Source organism: Vicia villosa, linkage group LG7 (assembly GCF_029867415.1).
Source record: "Vicia villosa cultivar HV-30 ecotype Madison, WI linkage group LG7, Vvil1.0, whole genome shotgun sequence".
Lineage (NCBI taxonomy): Eukaryota > Viridiplantae > Streptophyta > Magnoliopsida > Fabales > Fabaceae > Vicia > Vicia villosa.
In genome coordinates this window covers 91,964,467-91,980,012 of record NC_081186.1, presented here as the reverse complement: position 1 = coordinate 91,980,012, position 15,546 = coordinate 91,964,467, and the positions used below count along the sequence as shown (strand labels likewise).

The 15,546-nt window shown below is 34.2% G+C and overlaps 1 protein-coding gene across 1 annotated transcript; it reads left to right on the top strand.

The window, feature by feature from the left end:
- Positions 1-11,146: 11,146 nt before the first annotated feature.
- On the top strand, positions 11,147-13,410 carry LOC131617833 (chloroplastic lipocalin-like). Its single transcript, XM_058889085.1, has 5 exons — positions 11,147-11,300; positions 11,400-11,505; positions 12,100-12,333; positions 12,426-12,716; positions 12,893-13,410. Exons 1-5 carry the CDS (start codon positions 11,233-11,235, stop codon positions 13,169-13,171), a joined length of 978 nt encoding a protein of 325 aa, XP_058745068.1. The 5' UTR covers positions 11,147-11,232; the 3' UTR covers positions 13,172-13,410.
- The last annotated feature ends 2,136 nt before the right edge of the window (positions 13,411-15,546 follow it).

Below are 15,546 nucleotides of genomic sequence, written 5' to 3'. Positions count from 1 at the left end.
CAAATGAACAACATCGACAATCTGAAGAGGGGTGATAAAAAGTATTTAACTTGAATATTTTCATTCGAGCGAGGTAGAAGCGAACAAACAGGTTCTACATGACCTTCCTAGCAATGGATCTTATGTCCATTCAAATACCATACCTATATGTATCATTCTTCCTATATTAATACTTATAATCTCAAATAATCATACAAGGAATAAATGCGGTAAATAAAAACCTGAATAATATAAATCTGGAATAAATCTTTAGATTTTCAAGTACTCGAACCTCCACCACAAGTCGGTTGGATTGTTCTTCGATAAATGAAAATTCGGCAGGAAATAAATCAAGGAAATAAAAACTTGGATCTAACGTAAGGTTAGACTAGTTAAAGGTTCACAACAATTTCCGATATAGAAATTGTTGTGAGAAAAGATGAACGGAATAGAAAACAATTGCTGGAAAAATAAAATGTTGGAATAAAAATAATGCTAAAAAACTATGGCTGGGACAAAGCATGGTCCAACAACTTTTCGTTGGCCTCAAACTTCCTTTTTATAATCGTTCATGCTAACTGCCTCTCCCTCTCCTTTTCCCCTTGTTCCTCCTTTTTCTCCTCAAAAATAGGAAGGCTTGACTTGGTTCGTGGAGTGTAAAATGGAGACGTGGGTCTTCAACTTAAAATATCCTTGAAAGAGTCTTGAGACGGTCGTCTCAACTGCATATTATTTGGCATGACATGGAAAAAAAGGAACGAGGAAAAGAGAGACGGGCGTCTTAATCCAGGCCCAAGAGGGGGGTGCCGTTCGTCAAGCTTCTTCAAGACGGGCGTCTCAATCCATCAAGGCCCATGCCATTCGTCAAGGTCAAGGGGGTGCCGTTCGTCAAGCTTCTTCAAGACGGGCGTCTCAATCCATCAAGGCCCATGCCATTCGTCAAGGTCAAGGGGGTGTCGTTCGTCAAGCACATGTGACGTGCGTCACTTGCTCTTTGTCTTAGTGGGCCACGTGCTCACTTCATTGTTGGGCTGGACTGCTTTTGTTTGTTGTTTCTTTTGGCCTTTTTGCTACTTTTATACCCCAATTTCTTCATTTCCTCACAAAGTCTTTGATTAATTAAATATCTGCAAAATAAACAAATACCAGCGTAATACCAACATAAAATAATTCAATTAAAATAAAATAGGGAAATAATTAATGTAAATCAAGCTAAAAATACAATACATTTACGTGTTATCACTTATAGAGACAAAATGTCTCACACAGTTTCATGATATCTTGCTTCACATGTTGCCTATTAAAATGACGCCAATCAGATGTACGACAATTTTGAATGCGTCATTGTTGATCGTATATCTTACATAATTTTGGCAATGCTGCAAAATATCCTAAAAAGAGTGACCTAATATATGATTCGATATGATAACTTTTCCTGTGGCTAAGAGTGGGAATACGTTTGGCCAACTAACAGGGGCCTACGGTCTAGCCTACACCGGCTCAGGCGGGGTCAATTTTTTTTAAATAGAAAAAGCCTAGCCTTTTTTACTAGCCTCTTTAGTTAAAAATGCTAGGCCATAAAAAGTCTTTTAAGCATATCAAATCAACCTATTAAATAAAAATAAATAATTTAATTATTATTATTATTAAATTATATTATATTTATGCTTTGAATTAAAATACAAAACTCAAGCTTAGTAATATTGACGAACTATGGAAATTAACAGAAAAAATCTTATGAACAATTTTATAAATTGTTTTTCATAAGTTCTCTCAAACAAATAGTATCACAAAATTTATGTTATTAGATAAACTTGAATAAGCCAACGCAAATAAGAATTTAGTCTTGTTAATCTTTTAATTTGTTAGTCTAGTTAAACATTAATTAAATTAGTTATTTACAAATGTTTAAATAAAATAGACTTTTAAGAGACTTTCAAAAAAAGACAAACTCATACCTAAAAATAAGCCAGATCACAAATCAAACTTTACTGTATTCACAAATAATTCATTTGACAATTTATATTCATTGATCAAAGACAGAAAAGATTAATCAATTTTACTTTTTATCTTTCTTATCTAACATCTTTATTTATAGGAAAGTTTTTTTTTTTAATAAGCAATTTGAACCTAGCGGGTTTCGAACCTAAGACCTTGAGAGGAGCACACTCTCATGACCCAAACGATTCACCACTAGACCACACACACGCACACTTATTTATAGGAAAGTAGAAGTGGTGTGAGAATAATGTAAAGACTGATAAAAAATGAAAATACTATTAATTTTATGTCTTCTAATGAGAAAAAACTAATGATAGAATAAATATTTCCAATTGAGTATTATTTTTGTTTTACTTTACTAATTAATAGGTATGCATATCTCTCGATGTCTTTGAAGGTTTGGTACATCTTTTAAGCTAGTCTTGATTTCCCCAACTATATCATTTTAGCACTGAACAAGTTTATGGAAACTAACTTAAATTTCTTACAAGCCTTTCATGATAGAAAATATCACATCAGATCTCAAACCCATATGATATGATGCACTAATTTAATGTGGAAACTAAATAATTCCAAATGTTACCCTATAACAACATACCAATATTTTAATTTGAGGTGCTCCTACCTTATTTAGGATTGCCGCCATATGTCAAAGTCTTTATCACGGTCCTATCTAAGATTTTTATATAAATAAATAGAAGTGAAAAATGGACATGTTTATCTCATTTAGATCTATTTAGATATGTAAAATTGCAAAAAAAAATGAAATTAAGTGGGACATATATATTTAAAAGTGTGAATCTAAAATACTACTCCATCCGTTTTAAAATGAATATCGTTTAAAATTTCTACACATAGATTAAAAAGTATAATGATATTGTCATAAAATATTTTACTTTTAGCCTTTTACCAAATTAAACTTATTAATATATTAAAAGTTGTGTATAATAATTAAATGGCGTAATTGTAGAAATAACAATCACTTTTACATAAAGTGATAATGACAGTATTAATTTAAAATTTTGATCTGTCTTAAAAAAAGTGCAGCTAAGAGAGAAGTGTTTTGCCACCTTAATAAATAAAGTGTCATATAAAACCATGAACCTAAACAAACTAATTTTTTTCAAAGTATTTCAAAAGAAATTAATGGTTTTAAAATGATTTTATTAATGTTAATTATAGGCCAGGGTTTAGATAATGAAAGAAAAGTGTTCTCACCAAACAGTTACGGTATGTAACCAACTGCCATTCATTGCCAATTTATTACTAAATTAAAAGCAAATGGTGTGTTTGTATCAAAGTTACAACAAACATTTTTTAGAAACTAAAGTTAGGATTATAATTCCTCTTTTTCTTTAAAAGCTTATTAAAACAAGTCACTATGGTTTTAGACTTTTAGTAACGTGTGAGTGTTAGTTATTGGTGCTCAAAACACGTGTTGAGAAAGGGGAAAGAATGATGGCAACCACAAGAAGTGTAATTGAGTGATGGGGTCTTTTACAATATAGTTTTGTGTTGAAGTTTGGTAAAGTTTTCAAATGGGTTTTAAAAAGGAAAATTTCTTTAGCCACTTTCCTATGGGGTCATCCCCAGCGAAAAACCAAAACTACCCCTGCTTCGGAAATGAACTTCCGAAGCGTTTTTTTTTTTGAATTTTTTTTGTCTTCGGAAATGAACCTCCGAAAATGTCAAAACCGTTAATATTTTCGGAAGTTCATTTCCGAAAATATTTCTGCATATACAAATTTCCCTCCTTCACTATTTCATCATTTTTCTCCAACACTTTTCCAAAATCAAGTTTCAAACCCAATCAATCAATCTCCAAAACCCAATCAATCTCCATCCATTTTTCGTCCTAAAATCAAGTTTCAAACCGTTGATCACGTTAAAGGGAGCATAGAAAGCTACAATTTCAGGTAAACATCACTTATTTCATTCCCTATTTCACTACATTGATTCAACAAAATTCTGCTGAATACTGATATAATTTGGAAGTTCATTTCCGAAATATGTTACCTAACATATTTCGGAAATGAACTTCCGAAAATAGGCCTGGCAGTAAAAAAAAACAGTTTTGGCCAACTTTTGATAATTTATTCATTTGTTAGGTATGGTGCATCCGGACAACATTGTGCAAGACGATGGAGTATTAGTTCCAGAAATTGTCAACGATAATAACGATCCGGTTATTGACGTTACTCCTATGATCAATGCGGTCGATGTTCGGCAACATTTTACAATTGATCGGAGCTTCGGCGATCGCGAACAATTGCTTGATTGGGTTCGGAAGGAAGCTAACAAAAATGGATTTGCAATTGTTATTTTAAGGTCGGACAACGGAAATAGTAGGCGGAAAGCTTTCGTTGTTTTGAATTGCAAACGGGGTGGTAGTTATGTACAATCAAACCGGGTGCTAAAACACGAGGACACGGGGTCGAGAAAGTGCGGGTGTCCCTTTAAGTTGCGTGCTACTCTGAGGGTTGATGATTTGTGGCGGTTAACCGTAATTTGTGGAATGCATAATCATGCCTTGGATGTCAAGTTACACGGACATCCAATGGCGTGTCGTTTGTCCCGCGAAGAGAGGAATGTGATATCGGACTTAACGATAGTCAAAGTGGCGCCTCGCAACATACTTGCCGATTTAAAGCGTAAGAAACCGGATAGCGTTTCAAATATCAAGCAAGTTTACAATGAACGGCACAATCTCAAAGTGTTGAATATGGGTCCTCGGTCGGAAATGCAACAACTTTTGAAACTACTAGGCGATAACAAATATGTTTCAAGCTTCCGAACCTCCGAGGACAAAGTTACGGTGCGTGATATTTTTTGGACTCATCCCGAAAGTATCAAATTATTCAACACATTTCCAACCGTTCTTGTGATGGATTCGACGTACAAGACCAACAAGTATAGGCTTCCGCTTCTAGAGATAGTCGGTGTTACCTCGACGGACAAGACTTATTCGGTGGGGTTTGCTTTTTTGGAGTGTGAAAAAGAAGACAACTTTACGTGGGCCTTGGGAATTTGCAAGTCTTTGTTAGTTGATCAAGCGGTTATGCCAAACGTCATTGTCACCGACCGGGACAATGCTTTGATGAATGCGGTCGATACCGTCTTCCCGACATCTACCGCTTTACTTTGCTGGTATCACATAACTTGCAACGTGAGAAGCAAGTTGAAACCTGCGGTTGGGACAAAAGATAGGCCGGATGAAAACGGTAAAGTTGTTAAAGCCGGTGTTGTGGTTGATAGGATAATGGCGGCATGGAGGGAAATTTTGGATGCCTACTCCGAAGATGTGTATACCAAGAAATTGGTACACTTTAGGTCATTGTGTGGTTCCCTTAAGACTTTTTGTCATTATGTCGAATCCACCATTCTTGACAAAGTTAGAGAAAAAGTCGTGTGCGCTTGGACAAATCGAGTTAGACATCTTGGTTGCACCACGACTAACCGAGTTGAATCCGCACATGCGGTCTTCAAGAGGTGGTTGGGTGATAGCAAGGGAGATTTGTGTCGGGGATGGGACACCGTGAACCAAATGCTTGAAAATCAACACAATGAAATTCAAACATCGTTCGGTCGGAGCAAGACGGTTATGGAACACCGGTTTAAAGGGCAAATTCTATTCTCCCAATTGATTTACAACATATCTCGAACGGGTTTGAATTTTTTGTTTCATGAAGCTAAGCGGTCGGAGACGACGGGGCCGGATAGTTCATTATGTGGGTGCACGATTAGAAAGACATACGGCCTACCATGTGCTTGTATACTTGCAAAAAAAAGAATTTGAATTCACCCATACGCATGGATGAGGTAGCCGGCCATTGGAAGAAACTTCGTTTTGATGATTTTGACCCGCCGAAAGAAAATGACTCCAAAATCACCATCTCCGACGAGTTGGAAGTGATAATGGAGAAGTTTGCTAAAGCGGACGACACAACAAAAATGCACATAAAAGAACAATTGCGAAAGATCGCATTTCCGGAGACCACCGATTTGAAACCGCCATCTCAACCGGTTAAGACTAAAGGTGCACCGAAAAAGTCCAAAATTACACAAGATGACACATCAACAAAACGATCTCCTTCCTACTTTGAACATGTTGATGCATCGTTACCGGAAATTCATGAGACACCTAAGTCCAAGAGTAGTGGTAACAAAGGTGCCCGTATTTCGAAGCCACCTCGCACACCGCCGATAAAAAAATCACCCATTGTCTACATTGATGAGATGCCACTTTTTATGCACAAATATATCGATAACATCGTTGATGTTGGAGGAGACGGCAATTGTGGATATCGGGCCGTTGCGGGTTTGCTCGGTAAAGGGGAAAGTAATCACACTTTAGTCCAACGGGAACTTCTTGCGGAGTTGACTTCGTATCGGGACATCTACGGCCGACTATATGAAAATCAAGAAAAGTTTGCAAAAATTCATGATTCACTTGTTCCACCACTTACCGGTATCGCTCCGGTCTCGAAGTGGATGTCATTCCCCGATATGGGTCATCTCATAGCAAGTGCATATGATATTGTATGCGTCGATTTGACGAGGTTTGGACTAAATGAGACTTTCTTTCCACTTCATAGTCGACCGCCATTGGACTCGTCGGGCCGAATCATATGCATCGGGTATCTACGATCGCGGCACTTCGTCCAAGTGTTTTTGAAACCGGGGTGTCCTATACCGGCTACTTGTTGTCAATGGACCGCACATCGTTCAAATAAGGCGGAGACTTGGCCGGATCCTTTTGTTTCAAGAATGGCGGAGTTTGAAGAAATGATGAGCCAAGAGCGCGAGCAAAATAGAGAGCGGTCGAAGAATGAGCCTATTTTGGACTTAGGATCCACCGATTGGTTCGGTGAATTTTAGTTTGTTCCGGATCGTTTTTTGTATGTATTGTTGTTTATCATGTAAAATCGGACCGATTCAATACATGTATAATATAATTATGTTTTATGACTTGCTTGTCTAATTTATGGTTAATGTCAATTCCATATGTTCAATTTAGACAACACACTAAGCAATCAACAAAATGCAAAATTTATGTCTGTTTCTGCATAATTCGGAAATGAACTTCCGAAATATGCTAGTCTGCCTCCTATTTTCGGAAGTTCATTTCCGAAATGTCCCCTGAGGCAGGATAAGGTTTGTTAGGCCATCAATGCTCCAATAAGTCTATAAATACACACTCTTCTTCATCCTCTCCACACCACAAAACACAAATGACACAAACCTACCCCCACCTAGCATTCGTCTACTTTGAAACCGGCTACCCGATGCCGTTCCAATTTCGCTTCTCGCACGACACGCCGTTTGCGGAGTTGATACCGTCGCTCAACACGCTTTTGCACTATCCCGAGAATCGAAAGGTTGTCAAGCTCGAGTACCGCTCGCCATCGCTTAACGACGAGGGAGGCATTAAGTTCACACCTTTTGAGATCAAGAACGACGAAGATTTGGCGGTTATGTGGACAACGTTCGACCGATTTTCTTCGAAAGGCCCGATCGAGTTGGACGCGAAACTTCAAAGATCGGCGGACGATGTTATCAAAATGTTGACTCATCCCCACCTACCTGTGATCAACAATATGTAACTTTAATTATATGTAATATTATCGTTGTAATCTTCACCCGATTAAATAAAGCGAATTGTTGTTGTTTTTCATTTTCTTCTGTCCAGACATATTTTCGGAAGTTCATTTCCGAATTCCCCAAGGGGGGTGCGTTCGGAGATGAACTTCCGAAACACCACATTTTCTGAAAAGTAACTTTATTTCGGAGATGCATCTCCGAAATCAATATTTTATATTAAAAAAAACACGTTTTCGGAGATGCATTTCCGAAAACACCTTTTTTAAGAAAAAAAGTACAGTTTCGGAAATGAACTTCCGAAACAAGGGGTATTGTGGTAAATTCACCAGGGGTGGGCAAGAAGGTTGGGAGGTGGGTGAAGAAATTTTCTTAAAAAGTTGTCAAAACTCAAAATTGTCTTTCTGAAGTTTTGTTTTGATCCGATAATTATTTACTATATATTTGTATAACAAAATTCATTCACTGATAGATTGAAAGCAAATATTATATGAACCATGTCCATAAAATTTAACATCAATCGAAAATCATTTTATATGTTAAAGAGAACGAACAAAATTAACGGTTTTGTTAAAAGTTTGTAAGTCGTTGGTTTTTATACGTCTCATGCATTGACATATCAAATGATTTTTGATTGATGTTAAATTTTATGGACATGATCTATCTGATATTAGCTTTCAATCCAACGATAAATTTTGTTATACAAATGTGCGGTAAAATGAAACCAAGATGAACATGATCAAATGACACCAAGATGTTAAACTTAGTAAAATGAAACCATCGATAACTTATCGTATATTTGTATAATAAAATTCACAGTTGGATTGAAAATTAACATCATATAGATCATGTCCATAAAATTTAACATCAATAAAAAATTATTTGATATGTTAAATAAAATGATCAAATTTAACGATTTTGTTGAAGTTTTGTAAGACGTTAGTTTATATGCATCCCGTTGACACATCAAATGATTTCTGATTGATGTTAGATTTATGGGTCAAGATCAAATGGCACCAATGTGACAAACTTAGTAACATGACACCTCCGATAACTCTTTACAACATATCTATATAACAAAATCCACAGTTAGATTGAAATACATTATCATATAGATCATATCTATAAAATTTAACATCAATTGAAAATCATTTGATATGTCAACGATATGCATAAAAACTAACGTCTTACAAAACTTCAACAAACCGTTAATTTTGATCATTCTCTTTAACGTATCAAATAATTTTTGATTGGTGTTAAATTTTATATATATGATCTATATGGTAATAGTCTTCAATTCAATGGTGGATTTTTTTCATACAGATACGCGTTAAAAAATTATCAGATGTGTTATAATATTAAATTTGACTCCTTAATGTCATTTGATCCTGACCCATATATATATATATATATATATATATATATATATATATATATATATATATATATATATATATATATATATATATATATTACGTCTGATATTTAATAAATATATAGATCAGATAATTAATTATTTAAATAAAATTATTTTATATTAGAACTAGATTTGATAGAAAAGTATGGATTTAGAGTCTACTACAGTTATTTGGAGTTTTCATGAAATTTTGTAAGATATTAATTAGTATGCATCTTATTGACATGTCAAATGATTTCTGATTGATGTTAAATTTTATAGACATGATTTACGTAATAATATCTTTAAATTCAACGGTGATTTTTTCATACGGATATGCAGTAAAGAGTTATCGGATGTGTCATAATATTAAGTTTGACATCTTCCTCTCTAAATATGAGATATGGTTGATAATTACGTGCATGTAGAACGATGTGAGATGCAATCAACCGTTAGATTGATCTAGACGACTGACAGCACATTCTCGAGAGGGATTATATGTTCGATAGGAGCAAATAGTCTACTTGTTTGACACCAAATTCTTCATTGCATCGTCATTGGGTCTTTGCCTTTTTGGATCTTATGGCGGTTTGAAATAGTTGTTTCCAAGCCCATGTTTCTGCTTTGCAGGACGAGGGTTTGTAACATGTATATTTACTCGACCACATAATCCATGAACATGAAGGTCTTTAATGAGACATCGTCGCTCTTGAGAATAAGAGCAATAAATTATTGGACTTGAGATTTCACGCACAAGAGGGAGGTAATGAATTGTGTGGTTTTAAAAAAAAGTGGTTTTGAAATATTTTGTGAAATAATATCACAGTTTAAAATTTTTTTTTGAAAAACTTAGCAACAGAAAAATAAAAGACAGAATTTTTTTCTTAAATTTAAAAGAGTTAAGGGAAGAAGAACACCGAGAATTATACAATTTCAGTCAAACACAATTTAGTCATGTCCCCAAGAATTGATCTAGAGAGTTTCGAAAAAACGTTGACAACTTTTAGTAGGAAAGACTCACTAACCCCCTTATACAAGGAAATGATGGTTGATCTTCAATCAAATACAACAAGATAATAGATATGACCATTTATGTATTTTCTTCTAAATCATCTCATGAGTGAAGTGGTCAATCTTCTTTTCCAACGGTGGATTGACGCGGTTAGTCTACTTTACACAAGCAAGAACCTTGGAGATGTTATTCTTCAAACTTCTTAAGCCTTGAGCTAAAATCCTTGGTTTTGCACGGGATAACCAATAACCTATGAGATTTTAACACCACACTGATCTCAAATCCATGAAGCTTTAAATATGTGGCTGAGCTTCAACTTATCTTGGTTTTAATACAAGGCTGATCAAGAACCTAGGAGATTTTATCATAGACTGATCTCCAACCTAAACTAGGACTGAATTACACAATCCCAAACCAAAGCTTTTACAGGTTTACCTTCTAACTCAAACAAATCCGTAAATATATTCAACCAAGGAGTGTACAAAAGATTCCCTGAGTGAATTTACAATTCTACTTTTCCATAATTACAAATATATCCTCACTTACAAAAGCACGTTCTCATAAAAGTACTTAGGCTAAAACATAAGTGAGTGAAAGTTAAAGAAAAGGAGTTTACATTAAATGCATTTTATGATAGTCTAATCGGTTATCACCCTTTCATAATCAATTAGATGTTTCAAAAATAACCGTATGTAATTTTTTAAAATGTAGGAAAATATATCTAGTTGATGCATGTCATTAATGTGTTGTCCTAATCGCTTGTGACTCAATTTTGAACTATTCTAACCGATTAGACAAAAGCTCTAACCGACTAGAAAGGTTAAAAGTGAGATTTTATAGAGGGACTAAATATATAAAGTAACATATTTATAAAAACAAAAAACTTAATTTAATACAAATATTTGATTCTTATAAATATTTAATATTTTATTTTCACTTCTTTTATACAGTGTCATGTGTATAACCTTTAACAAACTTGTTAGAAAAATAATTTGGAAAACTTTGTTTGAAGAATATTTTATAAAAAAAAAAAAAAAAGAGAAGAATTTCGATAGCAAATAAGATGGTGTAGATAGCATTATCTTTTGAGAAACAAAATTGTTCACAATGAGACAGGCCCGGTTTCATGGATGGGACCGTTGGAAGATGATGATGTTTCATGAAGATCTTTTGTGATGGAAAGGAAACTAGAAGAATAGAAAGATCTTCACAATGTGTAACAGTACATAATTGATAAAGCAAAGTCATGGTAGATATTTTTCTAAGATCATCACCTCATCTACTTCACTGTTCTTCATATCCTCCCATTCATAGGTAACAAATCCAACCTTCTGTTTTTCATTTCTACCATCAATTATTATTGTAATATTGTTGGCTTTTTTATATATATTTTTTTCTTGTTGAATTTGGAAGAAAAACATCATTGAAGTGTTCACTGAATGTACCAAGTAAGGTTCTGAGTAAGCATGTCTTGTCTGGCCTTGCTGCTTCTTTGATATTTATCTCTCCAGCTAATCAGGTTTGTATTGTATTCCATAGCTCAACAATGTTACTATTTCATATTTTAGATATTGTATACATATTTTATAGATATAGATAGAATGGTGCTTAATGCTTTATCATTTTTTATGCTTACAAAATCACACTGACATTGTCTAGAAACCTTTGCGCACAATTGCTGAGACTACTGCGTGCCAAGAGTTGAATCGAACCCAGAACCTCTGATTAAGCTGGAAGAGATTCTTTACCATCTCATCTAAGTGCTATCGGATAAAACTCGCTAGTTATTTTAGTTTATAATGAATCAATTTATTAGTTAATGTTCCGAGGGAGGCGTCAAACCTACATACTCAAGGTTCAGACCCTTTAGTCCCTTAGCCTCAACCGAGGGCAAAATTTCCGGTATACTAAAAAGTCTCATGTTGCTTGGGAACCGAGTGCAAGGGCAACACCCAAACTCCTCAATCCAACGAGACGCCTTTTACTAAAACAAAACCATGAGGGGTTTCCACACTCAAAATGGACACTCAAATTTTACTTATATTTCATCCCGGAGAAAGTAGAAATTTTGCATTCCCTCTTTAAATTCTTACCATCTTATTTTCATCAACAGTCTGTAGCAGCAGATCTATCTTCTCATCAACAAAACATATGCCAGCTTGCCAATGCCAGTGAAAATGCTGTTAATTCACCATTTGAGAATGATTCCAATGAAAATCTAATGATGATGAAAGGTATGTCAGCCAAGAATTTCGACCCCGTCAGATATTCCGGAAGATGGTTCGAAGTTGCTTCGCTCAAGCGCGGTTTCGCTGGACAAGGCCAAGAAGACTGTCATTGCACTCAGGCAGGTCAATGCTAAAATACATAAAATCAATTTCTTTTTTAGCCATCTATACGCTTCGTGATAATAATTTCGGTATATAAATGACATTTCAGGGTGTGTATACATTTGATAAAGAAGCACCGGCGATCCAAGTGGATACCTTCTGTGTTCATGGGAGTCCTAATGGTTATATAACCGGCATTAGGGGAAGGGTTCAATGTCTTTCACTAGAAGATATGAAGAAAAATGAATCAAAGCTTGAAATGCAAGAAATGATCAGAGAAAAATGTTATCTCCGATTTCCTACATTGCCGTTCATTCCCAAGTTGCCTTATGATGTGATTGCTACCGATTATGACAATTTCGCTCTTGTTTCGGGAGCTAAAGACACAGGTTTTGTTCAGGTATGAAAAAGTATAGGACATATAAGAGTGTCTGACATATGTTAGTGTCTGACACCGACACAATACTGACACATGATTATCTGTGTCTATGTGTCAGTGTTTGTGTTCTTGTCTGTATCGCTATTTCATAGTAATACTCACAACTAGAATTCATTTTCCATTGATCGATATCACAGATATACTCGAGAACACCTAATCCAGGAACTGAATTTATTGAGAAATACAAAGCTACCCTAGCAAATTATGGATATGATCCAAGCACAATTAAAGATACACCCCAAGATTGCGAAGGAATGACCGATAGTAAACTGACAGCGATGATGTCGATGCCAGGGATGCAGCAAGCACTAACAAACCAGTTTCCTGATCTTGAACTGAAGGGCAATATTGCATTTGATCCACTCACAAGTGTTTTTGAAACTTTGAAGAAGCTTGTTGAACTTTATTTTAAATAGTTTCATCATGTTGTATGTTTTTTTTAGCCAACCAGTTCCGATTCACATAGTGAATAGACTAATCTGATTTCGTGGTTCAGAGAGACAACTCATGTTACTTCTTTTCACTATCACCATTTCATGCTCTTCATGTTTCTTCTTCAACATATACTTGAAAGTGTCTTGCATTTGCATTTTTTATCGAAATGTTCTACTGAATTCTGAAGGGGGTCGAATTCATGTCATCTTTTTAAATCCAATTTTCAGTTTGAAAAAAATTATTGAAATGTCAAACTTTTCTATATATGGGTATTTTTATTGTTGTTGGGAGTTCAAATGATGCTTATTACTTGATTGGTAAGTAAGCAAACAATTTAAGTGTAGTAATGTATTTTAAATCTTCAAATATCTTATGTTAAAAACTTTTTTAGTAGATGTCATTGGTGCTCTTATTCATGTTGGTATCAAGCGAGAATAAGAGAATATGATGTCAAAGCACTTGAAGAATATTCTTCTTTTGCTTAGGCTCGCAAAACTTTTAATATGTCTTGCTCTGTTTTTTTCGGGCACGTGCATTTACATGAAAATTAATATTTTTAGACCTAAAAGATGCAAAGTCCGCGGGCATTCCTCGCCCCACCCTCACTTTTTTGCGGAGAAGACCAAGGTTTTAGACCCGCACCTTCAACTATGTTCGCCTCGCCCTATTTTTTGCGGGATTTTGCGGAGCGGACATAAACGGGGCAGACATGCTCGTTTTCCACCCCTAATCAAAACATAGTCAAAATAGTAATTTTTTCAAAAAGTTATATATCAAAAAGGATCTTTATAAAAAGTTGAATGTCATCATCAGATAATATTTGTAGTTGTCATCAAACCTTAATTCATCTACTTGCATCTTTAACCACACGTCATACTTGAATTTTCTTAGACCATTTACAATGGGGTGTTGAATAATATATTCAATAGTTGAATAGCTACATTCGTGTGTTGAATCATGTGTTTAATGTGATGTGGATTAATTGGTGTTGAATACTTTCAACATGTTGAATAAGAAAAGAGTGGGGGCCACCTAAAGTATGTGACAAAATATTATTGGTTGTTGTGTATGTTTAGATTTTTATTTCATAATAATTATTTAATGTAAATTATTTTTTAGTAAATCAATTTTTTATTTATTTTTATTTTCACCAAAATTCATCATTTTTTTTGTCTATAAATAGAGACTTGTTTCATTTGATTTGGACACACAAAAAAAATTCACTTTTTTCTCAATTTTTTCTATTTAGCCTTCAAAAAAATTCTTGTTTGTAGCTCTAGACATCTTTGTAGTGAAATGGATTCCAACAATAATCCTTTTAACACCCAAAATTCTACTAATTATTCTACATCTCTTATTTATTACTTGCAAGAAAAAAAAATTAAAAATATAAAATTGGAAGAAAAAAATTAAAAAAATTACTAAATTAGAAAAAAATTAAAATAAAATATTTAAATCTTAATTATTTTAATTTAGTTTCAATTGATAATTGAGATGTAGAAATATATAATCATAAAAACAAATATATAAAAGAAAATAAGAATAAGAAATAAAAGTAGTGGGGTAGGGTGTTGAATTTTATTAAACAAAACCATTGTAACGAGTAAAATTTGAAGGTGAACACTCCGGTACCCTTGAATTTGGTTGGGTACCGATACCTTCCTCCAATCAAATGAAGATATTCAATGCCACATCATTTCTTAATATTATTTTATTTTTAAAAAAATTAAAATTTTAAATTAATTAACACTAAGGGTACCGGTACCCAACTAAAATCCAAGGGTACCAAAGAATTTACCAAATTTGAATGTGTGTTGAATGATGAGGTGGAAGAGAGAGAAGATGATGTGGAACATAAAAAGTGAAAAAGTAGGGTGTTGAATAACTAAATCATTGTACATAGTCTTAGGTTGTAGAAGTTGTTGAACCAAATTTTCTTTCAAATTGTTATCATAAAAAACAAACTCTAATAAGCTGTCCTCATCGAAAGCATGTTATCAACATCAGACTTTAATCGCTTCTTTAATTAGCATTAAGGAACACAATAATCTTCCAAACAGTGTAAGCAAATCCACTGCAAGTAAGAGAAAGATAAAAACAAGTACACAAAAAAATTTGCTTATCCAAATTATAAATGAGTTACGAGAAAATAATCGCTCAAGTTCCCAAGAACAATCATATTTTTTACTCAAGTGTATCTTAATCTTTCCAAATATTTAAAAATATTTCTCAATTCCCATTAGATATCTCAAAACATTTTCTAAAACTCCAAAAAAATTTACCATTGCTTCTCTAACTTTTCCATTTGGATTGTTACATCCTCCCTCTATCTTTCAGTCTATATTCCGAAGGATGT

Coding starts and splice junctions, on each gene's coding strand:
- LOC131617833 (XM_058889085.1), top strand. CDS start 11,233: ATGGTAGATATTTTTCTAAGATCATCACCTCATCTACTTCACTGTTCT. Junction 11,506..12,099: donor TTATCTCTCCAGCTAATCAG/GTTTGTATTGTA, acceptor TTTCATCAACAG/TCTGTAGCAGCAGATCTATC. Junction 12,334..12,425: donor AAGACTGTCATTGCACTCAG/GCAGGTCAATGC, acceptor ATGACATTTCAG/GGTGTGTATACATTTGATAA.